Raw genomic sequence first — 16,150 nt, 5'->3', positions numbered from 1 at the left:
GTAAATACATTGTTTGTTCTCTATTGAAATCTTTCATTTGCTAACCATCCCTATCAGTAGTTAGTGCTTTCCGTAGTTTGAATCTTTTATTTAGCTGGCAGTAGTGGCGCTCGCTGTATTGCAGTAGTTCGAGTAACCAAGATTTTTGTGAGGTGAGTGATTTGTGAAAGGTGTAGGTTAATGTTAGTCAGGGCCATTTTTTTGTAGGGATTTTTGAAAGTCAGATTGCGTTGCGCTAAAAAATATTGTGTATCAGTTTAAGCACAGTCATGTATAATTGTCCAAAGGGGACGTTTCAAGTGGATCAAGAAAAGTGTGCATTTATCCTTGGGGACTATGTCCAACCCTACATGAAGTTACTTTCTCCTCAGCATGATGGCATGTACCAGCAGGATAATGCAACATGTAACACAGATCGCTATGTATGTGCGTGGTTTGAAGAGCATCAGAATTACACTGAAGAGCCAACGAAACTGGTACAATTGCATAATATACCGTGTAGGGACCCCGCGAGCATGCAGAAGTGCCACAACACGACGTGGCACGGACTCGACTAATGTCCCATAGTGCTTAGAGCCCTTTGACCAGGCCGCAGCTTTCCAGTCGTCTAGTGTCTTAACAGATGTCACGAGCCCAGAAGAGGCGCTGCAGGCGATGTCGTGCTGTTAGCAGAGGCACTCGCGTCGGTTTCCTGCTGCCATAGCCGTACCGTCCTAACGCATACGTCCGTCATACATCCCACGTTAATTTCTCCGGTTATCTCACGCAGTGTTGCTTGTCTGCTAGCACTGACAACTCTATGCAAACGCTGCTGCTCTCGGTCGTTAAGTGAAGGCCGTCGGCCATTACATTATCCATGGTGAGATGTAATGCATGAAATTGGGTATTCTCGACACACTTTTGTCACTGAGTATCTGGGACTGTTGAATTCCCAAACGTTTCCGAAATGAAATATCCAGTGCGTCTAGTCCCAATTACCATTCCGCGATCAGAGTCTGTTAATAGCCGTCGTCCATCGTCAGAAACCTTTTCACATGTCTACCTTGTGTACACGTTACCTCCACCATCAGCATGTATGTGCATATCGCTCTCCCATGACTTTTGTCACTTCATTGTAATAAACGTTTACCTGCCGTCTCTCGGGTGGGCAAGACAGCCGTATCTGCAATACAACAGCAGCAACTAATCGTGGTCTCAGGCGCCTTGCCACGGTTCGCTGGCTCTCCCCCCGTCGGAGGTTCGAGCCTTCCCTCGGCCATTGGTGTGTGTTGTCCTTAGTGTACGTTAGTGTCACTTAGATTAAGTAGTGTGTAAGCCTAGGGACCGATGACCTCAGCAGTTTGGTCCCATTAAAAAAAAAAAAAAAAAACTAATGCAGTCTGAGGCAGCGCCTGGTCCTGTGCGATGGGAGCCAAACTGTGTTTACATCGTGCAAAGCCTTTGCACGTCTTCCACACTGTCCCCAAATCAGCTAATGCGAGTGACAGGGCATTGCATTTGGCAATGACGTGCCGGATTTACTTCCCCGTCGCCATGTGTGAGAGCCACATGTGTTATTTCCTCCATATAGATAAGGTGCTAAATCTGACTGATACACTACTGGTCATTAAAATTGCTACACCAAGAAGAAATGCAGATGATAAACGGGTATTCATTGGACAAATATACTACAACTGACATGTGATTACATTTTCACGCAATTTGGATGCATACAAATCAGTACCCACCTCTGGCCTTGATACGCCTGGGCATTGTCAAACAGAGCTCGGATGGCGTGTACAGGTACAGCTGCCCATGCACCTTCAACACGATACCACAGTTCATCAAGAGTAGTGACTGGCGTATTGTGACGAGCCAGTTGCTCGGCCACCATTGACCAGACGTTTTCAATTGGTGAAAGATCTGGAGAATTTGCTGGCCAGGGCAGCAGTCGAACATGTTCTGTATCCAGAAAGGCCCGTACAGGACCTGCAACATGCGGTCGTGCATTATCCTGCTGAAATGTAGGGTTCGAATGAAGGGTAGAGCCACGGGTCGTAACACATCTGAAATCTAACGTCCACTGTTCTAAGTGTCGTGAATGCGAACAAGAGGTGACCGAGACGATTTGCCATTCGTGCACCCAGGTTCGTCGTTGAGTACACCATCGCAGGCGTTCCTGTCTGTGATGCAGCGTCAAGGGTAACCGCAGCCACGGTGTCACAGCCGATAGTCCATGCTACTCCAAACGTCGTCGAACTGTTCGTGCAGATGGTTGTTGTCTTGCAAACGTCCCCATCTCTTGACTCAGGGATCGAGACGTGGCTCCACGATGCGTTACAGCCATGCGGATAAGACGCCTGCCATCTCGACTGCTAGTGATACGAGGCCGTTGGGATCCAGCACGGCGTTCCGTATTATCCTCCTGAACCCACCGATTCCATATTCTGCTAACAGTCATCGGATCTCGACCAACGCGACAGCAATGACGCGATACGATGAACCGCAATGGCGATACGCTACAATCCGACCTTTATCAAAGTCGGAAACGTGATGGTACGCATTTCTCCTCCTTACACGAGGCATCACAACAACGTTTCACCAGGCAACGCCGGTCAATTGCTGTTTGTGTATGAGAAATCGGTTGGAAACTTTCCTCATGTCAGCACGTTGTAGGTGTCGCCACCGGCGCCAACGTTGTGTGAATACTCTGAAAAGCTAATCATTTGCATATCACAGCATCTTCTTCCTGTCGGTTAAATTTCGCGTCTGTAGCACGTCATCTTCGTGGTGTAGCAATTTTAATGGCCAGTAGTGTACTTAAACCTAACTAACCTAAGGACATCAGACACACCCATGCCCGAAGCAGGTTTCGAACTTGCGACCGGGTACCAGACTGAAGCGCCTAGTCCTCCATATAGGTGAGGTGCTAAAACGGACTGTAGATGTGCGTTTCAGTGTGCACACTTTCGACACATCCGGAAAACACATTGGGAGATGACCTGCGATGAAAGATATACAGGTCGGCCGGTGTGGCCGAGCGGTTCAAGGCGCCTCAGTCTGGAACCGCGCGACCGCTACGGTCGCAGGCTCGAATGCTGCCTCAGGCATGGATGTGTGTAGGTTTAAGTAGCTCTAAGTTCTAGAGGACTGGTGACCTTAGGTGTTAACTCCCATAGTGCTCAGAGCCATTTGAAACATATAAAGGGTGTTTTACAATTCATGTTACACACATGTAGTGGGTGTGTAGAGGAGAGTTGCTGGATCAACTTCTATGTAGGAACCCATGTGAGGAAACGACGCAACAGAGCCTCAAAGTTACAAGTGCCGGCTGTTGTGAATGTATGTGTATGTTGCGTGATTCCGTGATGATGGTACGAACTTTCGTGATTGATGGAGACGGATAAATCTGTCAGTTTGAGGGAAGGCTCCCCGGTTCAGAAAAAAAAAAAAAAACGATTCGGAAGTTGCAAGCGGGAATCGTTCTGAAACGCCTGACAATGTAATGTGTGTACTGGTACTGTTGCTGCTAAGGATGCAACTTCCAGAGGAGGTAGTATAGATCAAGACAAGAATCTGGTAAATATGAGCTCTAAAATGCACACCTGAGGAGATATAACCAATTGCGTATCTTCGCTAATGTAAAACACATCTCCCGTATTCAGCAAGTGCTCATAGCTCTTCACGTCTGCATTCTGGAGTCTATGTTTACTGTACATTTTTTGTTGCTTTGATTGACATAATGACCTTTCTACACTCTGAGAAGCTCATCTGCAGAAACCAGCACGGTTTTAGGAAACAGCGGTCATGTGAGACACAGCTGGCCTTATTTGTGCACGATATACAACAGGCTCTAGATACCAGCTCCCAGGTTGGTGCCATATATCTCGACTTCCGAAAGGCGTTAGACTCAGTTCCGCACTGTCGCTTGCTACATAAAGTACGGTCTATCCGATGACGTATGCGGTTGGATAGAAAGTTTTCTAACAGACAGGGGGCAGTTTGTCGTTCTGAACGGGGTCACTTCAACAGAAACAAGAGTAACTTCAGGTGTGCCCCAGGGCAGTGTAAAAGGTCCTCTGCTTTTTACGATTTACATAAAAGATCTAGTTGATGGTATGGACAGCGGCCTTAGACTGTTTGCCGATGATGCTGTGGTCTACAGGAAAGTAGTATCACACGAAAGTTGTGAACAAATCAATGAGGATTTGCAGAAAATAAATGTCTGGTGTAATGACGTGCCGTTATCTCTGAATATTAGTAAGTGTAACCCACTGCGTATAACAAGGCGAAAATCCCCATTAATGTACGAGTACAAAATAAATGCCCAGTCTTTGGAAGCGGTAACATCCGTCAAGTATCTGGGTGTGACTATTCGAAATGATTGGAATGATCAGATTACACAGGTAACGGACAAGGCGAACTCTAGATTGAGGTTTATTGGTAGAATCCGGAAGCGATGCAGTCCTTCAACAAAGGAAATAGCTTACAATATGTTAGTTCGTCCAGTCTTGGAGTATTGTTCGTCTGTATGGGACCGTTACCAGTTGGGTCTGATTCAGGAGATTGAGAAGGTCGCAAGAAGAGCGGCAAGATTCGTGACTGGCACATTTAGCCATCGCGAGAGCGTTACAAATCTCATAGAAAGTTTGAAGTGGGACACACTTGCAGATAGACGGCGCGCTAAACGGAAGGCGCTGCTCACTAAATTCCGAAATCGGATCTTCACCGAGGATACAGAGCTTATATTACTACCACCAACTTTCAAATCGCACAATGATCACCATTCAGAGATAAGGGAAATAAGAGCTCGTACTCACGCGTTCATACAGTTGGAAGAGAGGGGGGGAAATATGACTTTGGCGCGAATTGTGCACTCCGCCACACACCGCTTGGTGGCTAGCGGAGCATATATGTAGATATAGACACTGCCATCTCTGAAGTTGCCTGCCGTACAATCTTAGCAGCAGCAGTACCGGTACGTGTATTCCACTGTCAGAGGTATCAGAACCGTTTTCGTTATAACTTCCAGTTCGTTCGATTCCGCCACAGCGACCCTTACCTCAAATTGATACATTTATCCAACATCCTTCAGAATTTGTGACATCGTCACGAAATCACCACGTATGTGCAAACATTTATAGGCACCGGTGCGTGTAACTTTGACGCTGTGTAGCTTGGATGACGTTTCCGGATGTGGGTACGTAAAACTTGATCTAGTAAGTCCCCTCTACAACCTCCGCAAGTGTGTAACATGAATTGTTCTCACCCATGTCGCAGACTCCTGCTGACTTTGCACGTGCAGTAGCCTCTTGAATTTTCCTACAAACATTGACTCCATTTTTTTTCTTTCAGGATAAGGAACACGTCAGTCTCGGAGCTCGCCAGTATGAGAATGCTTCTTCACCGAGTTCTTGGAGGTTAGTCTGGAACAACTTTTAATACGCCTGTCCTGGTATAACGTATCTAAAAAGCGAGATAACGATCCATTTGCAAATGGTAACCGTATTGTTTTGCACACAAAATTTATACTGTCTCTCACGCACACTGATCTCTGCCACGTTATACTCGTACACTGACGGAAATGGAGAGTGTTACACCACAGGGCACCAGTCTGAAAACTGTCAAATTTGGTGGAGATGTTCATTTTATGTTGTAGTTCTTATTTTTGTTGTCTTCAGCCCGAAGACTGATCTGATTAAGCTCTCCACACTAGACTACGCAAGAGTCATCATCTCCGAGTGACTACTGCAACATACATTCATTTCAACCTCCTTACTGTATTCATCTCTTTGTCTCCCACTGCAATTGTTACCTTCCCATCCCCCTCCCCCACCCACCCCAGCGCTTCCCTCCATCACCAAATTGACGGTTACTTGATGCCTAAGGTTGTCTCCTATCAGTTGACCCTTTCATTGTCCGCCCCTGGTAGCAGAGTGGACAGCGCGACAGAATGTCATACCTGACGGCCCGGGTTCGATTCCCGGCTGGGTCAGAGATTTCCTCCGCTCAGGGACTGGGTGTTGTGTTGTCCTTATCATCATCATTTCATCCCCATCGACACGCAAGTCGCCGAAGTGGCGTCAACTTGAAAGACTTGCACCAGGCGAACGGTCTACCCGACGGGAGGCCCAAGCCACACGGCATTTACCCTTTCATTTAGTCAAGGTCTGCCACATATTTCTTTTCGTCCGAATGCCATTCAGAACTAGCTCATTAATTACGTGATCTGCACATATGACCTTCACCCTTCTTCTGCAGCACCACATTTTAAAAGTTTCTTTTCTCTTCGTGTCTAAATTGCTTATCATTCACGCTTCAGTTTGTACAAGGCTACATCGCAAACAAATATCTCCAGAAATGATTTATATTAAATGTTATACTTTTGACGCCGTTGCCATTCTGAATTTTATACACAGGGTGTACATAAAGTCCGGGAACACTTTCAATTATTTATTGCACAAGAACCAAACATTGTACACCTATCACGTTGTTGTTATTGTTGTAGTCTTCAGTCCTGAGACTGGTTTGATGCAGCTCTCCATGCTAATCTATCCTGTGCAAGCTTCTTCATCTCCCAATACGTACTGCAGCCTACATCCTCCTGAATCTGCTTGGTTCAAATGGTTCAAATGACTCTGAGCACTATGGGACTTAACATCTGTGGTCATCAGTCCCCTAGAACTTAGAACTACTTAAACCTACCTAACCTAAGGACATCACACACACCCATGCCCGAGGCAGGATCGCGCGGTTCAGGACTGAGCGCCTAGAACCGCTAGACCACCGCGGCCGGCGAATCTGCTTGGTGTATTCATCTCTTGGTCTCCCCCTACGATTTTTACCCTCCACGCTGTGCCCTCCAATACTAAATTGGTGATGCCTTAGAACATGTCCTACCAACCGATCCCTTCTTCTAGTCAAGTTGTGCCACAAACTCCTCTTCTCCCCAGTTCTATTCAATACCTCCTCATTAGTTGTGTGATCTACCCATCTAATCTTCAGCATTCTTCTGTAGCACCACATTTCGAAAGCTTCTATTCTCTTCTTGTCTAAACTATTTATCGTCCACGTTTCACTTCCACACATGGTTACACTCCATACAAATACTTTCAGAAACGACTTCCTGGCACTTACATCAATACTCGATGTTAACAATTTTCTCTTCTTCACAAACGCTTTCCATTGCCAGTCTACATTTTATATCCTCTCTACTTCGACCATTATCAGTTATTTTGCTCCCCAAATAGCAAAAATCATCTGTTTTCCTAATCTAATTCCCTCAGCATCACCCGACGTAATTCGACTACATTCCATTATCCTCGTTTTGCTTTTGTTGATGTTCATCTTATATCCCCCTTTCAAGACACTGTCTATTCCATTCAACTGCTGTCCCATGTCCCTTGCTGTCTCTGACAGAATTACAATGTCATCGGCGAACCTCAAAGTTTTTATTTCTTGTCCATGGATTTTAATACCTACTCCGAATTTTTCTTTTGTTTCCTTTACTGCTTGCTCCATATACAGATTAAATAATGTTAGGGATACACATATCACACATATGTCATTTTGCAGAGAAACCCTGGAAGTTTTTTTTTTTTCATGTCTACCTCCACAGGGTAGTTTGGTAATTTGCCGATAGCGCTAGTCGCAAACATGGCGAGTTCAGGTGCGGGACGAGCTTTCCGTGTGTTGCAATTTGACAAAAACAAGTGTGCTACCGCTGTTCAACGGATGTTAAGAACCAAGTACGGCAAGAAGCCACCAACAAGGAAGGCCATTTACCACTGGCACAACAAATTCGTTACGACGGGTTGCCTGTGCCCGACAAAGAGAAGCGGACGTCCCAGTGTGAGTGAAGTGAATGTGGAGCGCGTACGAGAGACATTCATAAGGAGTTCAAAGAAATCGGTGCGTCGTGCATCCCGAGAACTCGAGATGGCTCCAGTGACAGTGTGGAAAGTCCTGCAACAGAAGCTGTCTATGAAACCATTCAAATTGCAGCTAGTGCAGAAGCTCAATGACGATGACAAAGACAAGTGTTTTTGAGTTTTATTCTCAGTTGGTACAATGGAATGAGGATGGGGATGGAATTGTTGATCGCATAATTTTTAGCGTCAAAGCCAGTTTTGACACTAATGGGAAAGGGAACAGGCATAATTGTCGAATCTGGGGTACAAAGCATCCACACGAATCCATTGAGAGCGTGATTCCCCAAAGGTAAATATTTTTTGTGCCTTGTCACGTCGAAAACTCTACAGGCCATTCTTCTTCGCCGAGAGCAGTGTCACTGGATATTCCTACTCCGACATGTCGCAGCAATGGCTGATGCCTCAAATGCAATTGGTCTCGTATGTTCATCTTTCAGCAGGATGGGGCTTCCACCCCATTTTCATCGTGAAGTTCGTGGGTACCTGAACACGGAGCTGACGCATCCTATGGACCGGCCTTGCTACACAAGGGGACAGCTGTTTAACGAAATGACCTCCCCAATCACCAGATCTCACTCCGTTTGACTTTCCACTGTGGGGACACATTAAAGATCTGAAACTTCCTGGCAGATTAAAACTGTGTGCCGGACCGAGACTCGAACTCGGGACCTTTGCCTTTCGTGGGCAAGTGCTCTACCAACTGAGCTACCCAAGCACGACTCACGCCCCGTCCTCACAGCTTCAATTTCACCAGTACCTCGTCTCCTACCTTCACAGAAGGTCTTGTGCGAACCTTGCAGAACTAGCACTCCTAAAAGAAAGGAAAGCTTCTGTGAAGTTTGGAAGATACTGGCGGAATTGAAGCTCTGAGGACGGGTCGTGAGTCGTGCTTGGGTAGCTCAGTTGGTAGAGCACTTGCCCGCGAAAGGCAAAGGTCGCGAGTTCGAGTCTCGGTCCGGCACACAGTTTTAATCTGCCAGGAAGTTTTATATCAGCGCACACTCCGCTGCAGAGTGAAAATCTCATTCTACATTAAAGATCTGGTGTATGTACCGCCTCTACCACGTGATGTAGCAGAGCTCTAGGAGAGAATACGGGAAGCAGCTCCCACAGTCGATGATGCCGTGCTGGGACGGGTATGGCAAGAATTCGACTACCGTATTGACGTCTGCAAGGTCACTCATGGCTCGCATATCGAATGATTGTAAAAAAAAAAAAAAAAAAAAAAAAAAAAAAACTTTCAGAGTTTCTCTTCAAAATGCGATATGTATGACACCTGCGCAATGTTTAGTTCTTGTGCAATAAATAATTGAAAGTGTTCCTAGACTTTATGTACAGCCTGTATACTCTACTCTGGCACTCGTTAGTTATTTTCCTGCTCAAAAAGCGATACTCATCTACTAGCATTATTGTCTCAGTGTCCGCCCAGATAGCTCAGTGGTCAGCGTGACGGGTTGCCGTCCTACGGGCCCGGGTTCGATTTCCGGCTGGGTCGAAGATTTTCTCCGCTCAGGGACTGGGTGTTGTGTTGTCTTCATCATCATTTCACCCCCATCTGGCGCGCAGGTCGCCCAATGTGGCGCCGAAAGTAATAAGACCCGCACCCGGACCTGCCCTGTAAGGGGCCTCCCGGCCAATGACACCAAACGCTCATTTCCATTTCATTTCCATTGTCTCAGTTGCTGATGAGTCTTCCGAGCAGTATGGACGTGGTCGAAGATACAGCCGGCGTTGAAGACACTTTTCGGTCCTGACGTCCCGTCCAGAGCTGCACTGCACGCCGGAGTTGCTTCCAGCGACGCTGAACCTGAGTCGGACGTCGGAGAGCGACATAAATACTATGTGAAGTGGGTGAGGTCGAGTTTATACATGATCAGCCGCATTCAGACATAAAAACCTGTAGTGTTGGCAGAAGAGCCAACACCGTGTTGCTAGAGGAGGCCGAAATGCACGCGTTTAAGCTCACGCAGGTTGGCGTGAGGTCTGGAACAGGTCAAGTAATGAATACTAGCAAATAAAGTACGTAGCTTCTGGAATACTTAACTTTAATCCATAATTGGTGAACATAACTCTTGATGATACATGAATTACAAGATCAATAGCAAATGATAATGGCGCCTTGCTAGGTCGTAGCAAATGACGTAGCTGAAGGCTATGCTAACTATCGTCTCGGCTAATGACAGCGTAATTTGTCAATGAACCATCGCTAGCAAAGTCGGCTGCACAACTGGGGCGAGTGCTAGGGAGTCTCTCTAGACCTGCCGTGTGGCGGCGCTCGGTCTGCAATCATTGATAGTGGCGACACGCGGGTCCGATTTAAAGGCTACCACCTAGCAAGTGTGGTGTCTGGCGGTGACACCACAAAACCTGTAAAGGATCTATCGATTCTGCAGGCCACTGACCATATATCATTCAATTTCATGGCTTCTTCTTTTCTGTTAAAATAATCAAAATGGCTCTGAGCACTGTGGGAGTTAACATCTGAGGTCATCAGTCCCCTAGAACTTAGAACTACTTAAACCTAACTAACCTAAGGACATCACTCACATCCATGCCCGAGGCAGAATTGGAACCTGCGACCGCAGCAGTAGCGCGGTGCCAAACTGTAGCGCCTAGAACCGCTCGGCCACTTCAGCCGGTTTAAAATAATCAATACGCTTCTACACTCCTGGAAATTGAAATAAGAACACCGTGAATTCATTGTCCCAGGAAGGGGAAACTTTATTGACACATTCCTGGGGTCAGATACATCACATGATCACACTGACAGAACCACAGGCACATAGACACAGGCAACAGAGCATGCACAATGTCGGCACTAGTACAGTGTATATCCACCTTTCGCAGCAATGCAGGCTGCTATTCTCCCATGGAGACGATCGTAGAGATGCTGGATGTAGTCCTGTGGAACGGCTTGCCATGCCATTTCCACCTGGCGCCTCAGTTGGACCAGCGTTCGTGCTGGACGTGCAGACCGCGTGAGACGACGCTTCATCCAGTCCCAAACATGCTCAATGGGGGACAGATCCGGAGATCTTGCTGGCCAGGGTAGTTGACTTACACCTTCTAGAGCACGTTGGGTGGCACGGGATACATGCGGACGTGCATTGTCCTGTTGGAACAGCAAGTTCCCTTGCCGGTCTAGGAATGGTAGAACGATGGGTTCGATGACGGTTTGGATGTACCGTGCACTATTCAGTGTCCCCTCGACGATCACCAGTGGTGTACGGCCAGTGTAGGAGATCGCTCCCCACACCATGATGCCGGGTGTTGGCCCTGTGTGCCTCGGTCGTATGCAGTCCTGATTGTGGCGCTCACCTGCACGGCGCCAAACACGCATACGATCATCATTGGCTCCAAGGCAGAAGCGACTCTCATCGCTGAAGACGACACGTCTCCATTCGTCCCTCCATTCACGCCTGTCGCGACACCACTGGAGGCGGGCTGCACGATGTTGGGGCGTGAGCGGAAGACGGCCTAACGGTGTGCGGGACCGTAGCCCAGCTTCATGGAGACGGTTGCGAATGGTCCTCGCCGATACCCCAGGAGCAACAGTGTCCCTAATTTGCTGGGAAGTGGCGGTGCGGTCCCCTACGGCACTGCGTAGGATCCTACGGTCTTGGCGTGCATCCGTGCGTCGCTGCGGTCCGGTCCCAGGTCGACGGGCACGTGCACCTTCCGCCGACCACTGGCGACAACATCGATGTACTGTGGAGACCTCACGCCCCACGTGTTGAGCAATTCGGCGGTACGTCCACCCGGCCTCCCGCATGCCCACTATACGCCCTCGCTCAAAGTCCGTCAACTGCACATAAGGTTCACGTCCACGCTGTCGCGGCATGCTACCAGTGTTAAAGACTGCGATGGAGCTCCGTATGCCACGGCAAACTGGCTGACACTGACGGCGGCGGTGCACAAATGCTGCGCAGCTAGCGTCATTCGACGGCCAACACCGCGGTTCCTGGTGTGTCCGCTGTGCCGTGCGTGTGATCATTGCTTGTACAGCCCTCTCGCAGTGTCCGGAGCAAGTATGGTGGGTCTGACACACCGGTGGCAATGTGTTCTTTTTTCCATTTCCAGGAGTGTATATTTAGCTGGTTTCTCGTGCATAATAGTTTGTCATAGTAGATAAAATTTTGATTCCGAAAAACTTCATGGTTTCCTGACTGAAGAATCTGTTACAACTGATTTTTCTGTGTTGCCTAGTCGGCAACGACTTTTGTTCTTTCAGTCTTGTATTCAAGATTCTCTTGGTAGTTCGAATGTAGACCTTTCCACAAGTACACGGAATCTTATATACTCCACCGAGCGAGGTGGCGCAGTGGTTAGCACACTGGACTAGCATTCGGGAGGACGGTGGTTCAATCCTGCGTCCGACCATCCTGATTCAGGTTTTCCGTAACTTCCCTAAATCGCTCCAGGCAAATGCTGGGATGGTTCCTTCGAAAGGGCACGGCCGATTTCCTTCCCTGTCCTTCTCTAATCCGATGAGACCGCTAACGTCGCTGTTTGCTCTCCTCCACCAAACAAACCTACCCAATCCTCTTATATACTCCACTTGCTGATATAGGAGGTTGTTTGCTCTTTACAGATCGGAATGCTTGATATATTTTCTTAGTTGGTCTAAAAAACTGTCTGATGTGATGTTTCTATAAAATCTTGCCGAAATAATCAAGTTTTTTTTTGTTTTTGTAAAAGAGAGAGAAATAGTGTTGCTCCATCCCTGTATTTTATCGTTGTCCTTTTTCCTCCTGTTATTTCATCGCAGGACCATATTTACTTCTTTGTCTGAATATCTATTCTTCTAGAAAGCCTGCTATTGCGTCATTTGCTGTGCTAACTCTCCCAGGGTCGCCTGATTTAATTCTCCAACATTCCATTAACCTTGTTTTACTTTTGTAATGTTCATGTTGTATCTTGCTTTCAAGACTCTATCCATTCTATTCCGAGTGCTTTTCTGTCTCTTAACAGAGCAGCCACATTAGTTTTCATTTCATCACCTTGAACTTTATTCCGTTTCCAATTTCTCCTTGCCTTCGGTCATAGTTTGCTCAGTGTACGGATTCAATAACACTGGGAATAGCCTACAATCCTGTCTCACTCCGTCCTCAACCATTACTTCCCTTTCATGCACTTCGACTCTTACCTGCAGTCTGATTACTGTAATCCTGTTTATAGCCTGTACTTTACCCCTGATAACTTCATAATTTCAAAGAGCGAATTCGAGCCAACCTTGTCAGAAACTTTCTCTAAGTCCAAAAATGCTGTAAACGAAGAAGATAAGGCGTAGGATCAATATTGCTTCACATGCTCCTGCATTTCTTTGAAACGTAAACAGACCTTCACCGCAGTTGCCTGCCAGTAATTTTTCCATTATTTTTAAATTCTGTGACATACCTACCCGATTAAGGGATGTAACATTGCACGTCCCGACCCATAGACTAGCAGTTTTGGTTTCCCTGATGACGATATCATCCCGAGTAATCCCTGCCCAGAGATCTGAGCGAAGGATAATTTTACCTCTGGAAGTTTTACCCAGGGGGATGTCTTTAACATGTAATCACAAAGAAGAGCTGCATGCCCTTGGAAAATGCCCTGTGGTTTGCCCTTGCTTTCAGACGTTCGCATTGCTGGAACAGCAAGACCATATTGGCTAACATTACAAGTCAATTAGCTATCTGTATGGTTGAGGCACTCAGGCATCTACACGTTGGCTAGGTTCATGGTTTGAGAAGGAGGGGGGTGAGGGAGTAGGTATTAAAATTCATGGAGAAGAAGTAAAAACTTTGAGGTTTGCCGATGACATTGTAATTCTCTCAGAGACAGCAAAGGACTTGGAAGAGCAGTTGAACGGAATGGACAGTGTCTTGAAAGGAGGATCTAAGATGAACATCAACAAAAGCAAAACGAGGATAATGGAATGTAGTCAAATTAAATCGGGTGATGCTGAGGGAATTAGATTAGGAAATGAGACACTTAAAGTAGTAAAGGAGTTTTGCTATTTAGGGAGTAAAATAAATGACGATGCTCGAAGTAGAGAGGATATAAAATGTAGACTGGCAATGGCAAGGAAATCGTTTCTGAAGAAGAGAAATTTGTTAACATCGGGTATAGATTTAAGTGTCAGGAAGTCGTTTCTGAAAGTATTTGTATGGAGTGTAGCCATGTATGGAAGTGAAACATGGACGATAACTAGTTTGGACAAGAAGAGAATAGAAGCTTTCGAAATGTGGTGCTACAGAAGAATGCTGAGGATAAGGTGGGCAGATCACGTAACTAATGAGGAGGTATTGAATAGGATTGGGGAGAAGAGATGTTTGTGGCACAACTTGACTAGAAGAAGGGATCGGTTGGTAGGACATGTTTTGAGGCGTCAAGGGATCACAAATTTAGCATTGGAGGGCAGCGTGGAGGGTAAAAATCGTAGAGGGAGACCAAGAGATGAATACACTAAGCAGATTCAGAAGGATGTAGGCTGCAGTAGGTACTGGGAGATGAAGAAGCTTGCACAGGATAGAGTAGCATGGAGAGCTGCATCAAACCAGTCTCAGGACTGAAGACCACAACAACAACAACAACAACAGGGGTGAGGGGGTAAAGTTCATTATATAACAAGTATTAAATGACCAAACTTTCAGTACATTCAGAATGATGTCTCTTATCCATATTAGTATACGTTGTGAATCCCACAGGCATCAGTGTATTCTTATGCCGGTTGTCGGGGAAGCAAACGAATGTCGTGTTGATGAATATGTTGTGCCGTATATACACTCCTGGAAATTGAAATAAGAACACCGTGAATTCATTGTCCCAGGAAGGGGAAACTTTATTGACACATTCCTGGGGTCAGATACATCACATGATCACACTGACAGAACCACAGGCACATAGACACAGGCAACAGAGCATGCACAATGTCGGCACTAGTACAGTGTATATCCACCTTTCGCAGCAATGCAGGCTGCTATTCTCCCATGGAGACGATCGTAGAGATGCTGGAGGTAGTCCTGTGGAACGGCTTGCCATGCCATTTCCACCTGGCGCCTCAGTTGGACCAGCGTTCGTGCTGGACGTTCAGACCGCGTGAGATGACGCTTCATCCAGTCCCAAACATGCTCAATGGGGGACAGATCCGGAGATCTTGCTGGCCAGGGTAGTTGACTTACACCTTCTAGAGCACGTTGGGTGGCACGGGATACATGCGGACGTGCATTGTCCTGTTGGAACAGCAAGTTCCCTTGCCGGTCTAGGAATGGTAGAACGATGGGTTCGATGACGGTTTGGATGTACCGTGCACTATTCAGTGTCCCCTCGACGATCACCAGTGGTGTACGGCCAGTGTAGGAGATCGCTCCCCACACCATGATGCCGGGTGTTGGCCCTGTGTGCCTCGGTCGTATGCAGTCCTGATTGTGGCGCTCACCTGCACGGCGCCAAACACGCATACGACCATCATTGGCACCAAGGCAGAAGCGACTCTCATCGCTGAAGACGACACGTCTCCATTCGTCCCTCCATTCACGCCTGTCGCGACACCACTGGAGGCGGGCTGCACGATGTTGGGGCGTGAGCGGAAGACGGCCTAACGGTGTGCGGGACCGTAGCCCAGCTTCATGGAGACGGTTGCGAATGGTCCTCGCCGATACCCCAGGAGCAACAGTGTCCCTAATTTGCTGGGAAGTGGCGGTGCGGTCCCCTACGGCACTGCGTAGGATCCTACGGTCTTGGCGTGCATCCGTGCGTCGCTGCGGTCCGGTCCCAGGTCGACGGGCACGTGCACCTTCCGCCGACCACTGGCGACAACATCGATGTACTGTGGAGACCTCACGCCCCACGTGTTGAGCAATTCGGCGGTACGTCCACCCGGCCTCCCGCATGCCCACTATACGCCCTCGCTCAAAGTCCGTCAACTGCACATACGGTTCACGTCCACGCTGTCGCGGCATGCTACCAGTGTTAAAGACTGCGATGGAGCTCCGTATGCCACGGCAAACTGGCTGACACTGACGGCGGCGGTGCACAAATGCTGCGCAGCTAGCGCCATTCGACGGCCAACACCGCGGTTCCTGGTGTGTCCGCTGTGTCGTGCGTGTGATCATTGCTTGTACAGCCCTCTCGCAGTGTCCGGAGCAAGTATGGTGGGTCTGACACACCGGTGTCAATGTGTTCTTTTTTCCATTTCCTGGAGTGTATATTGCCCCAGTTCGTAGATCCGGGGCTGATGCATAGAGCAGTCTGAG

The 16,150-nt window shown here is 47.6% G+C and overlaps 1 protein-coding gene across 2 annotated transcripts in view; it reads left to right on the top strand.

The window, feature by feature from the left end:
- The window catches only part of LOC126212818 (zinc finger protein 454-like), a 285,869-nt gene that overhangs the window by 197,672 nt on the left and 72,047 nt on the right, over positions 1–16,150 (top strand). For both annotated transcript variants that reach the window (XM_049940230.1, XM_049940229.1), the window contains one exon: positions 5,335–5,399. In XM_049940230.1, the coding sequence (XP_049796187.1) occupies positions 5,335–5,399 (65 nt within the window). The remainder of the gene's footprint in view (positions 1–5,334; positions 5,400–16,150) is intronic.

This window comes from Schistocerca nitens, chromosome 11, assembly GCF_023898315.1.
Source record: "Schistocerca nitens isolate TAMUIC-IGC-003100 chromosome 11, iqSchNite1.1, whole genome shotgun sequence".
Taxonomy (NCBI): Eukaryota; Metazoa; Arthropoda; class Insecta; order Orthoptera; family Acrididae; genus Schistocerca; species Schistocerca nitens.
This window is presented reverse-complemented; position numbering and strand designations above follow the sequence as displayed.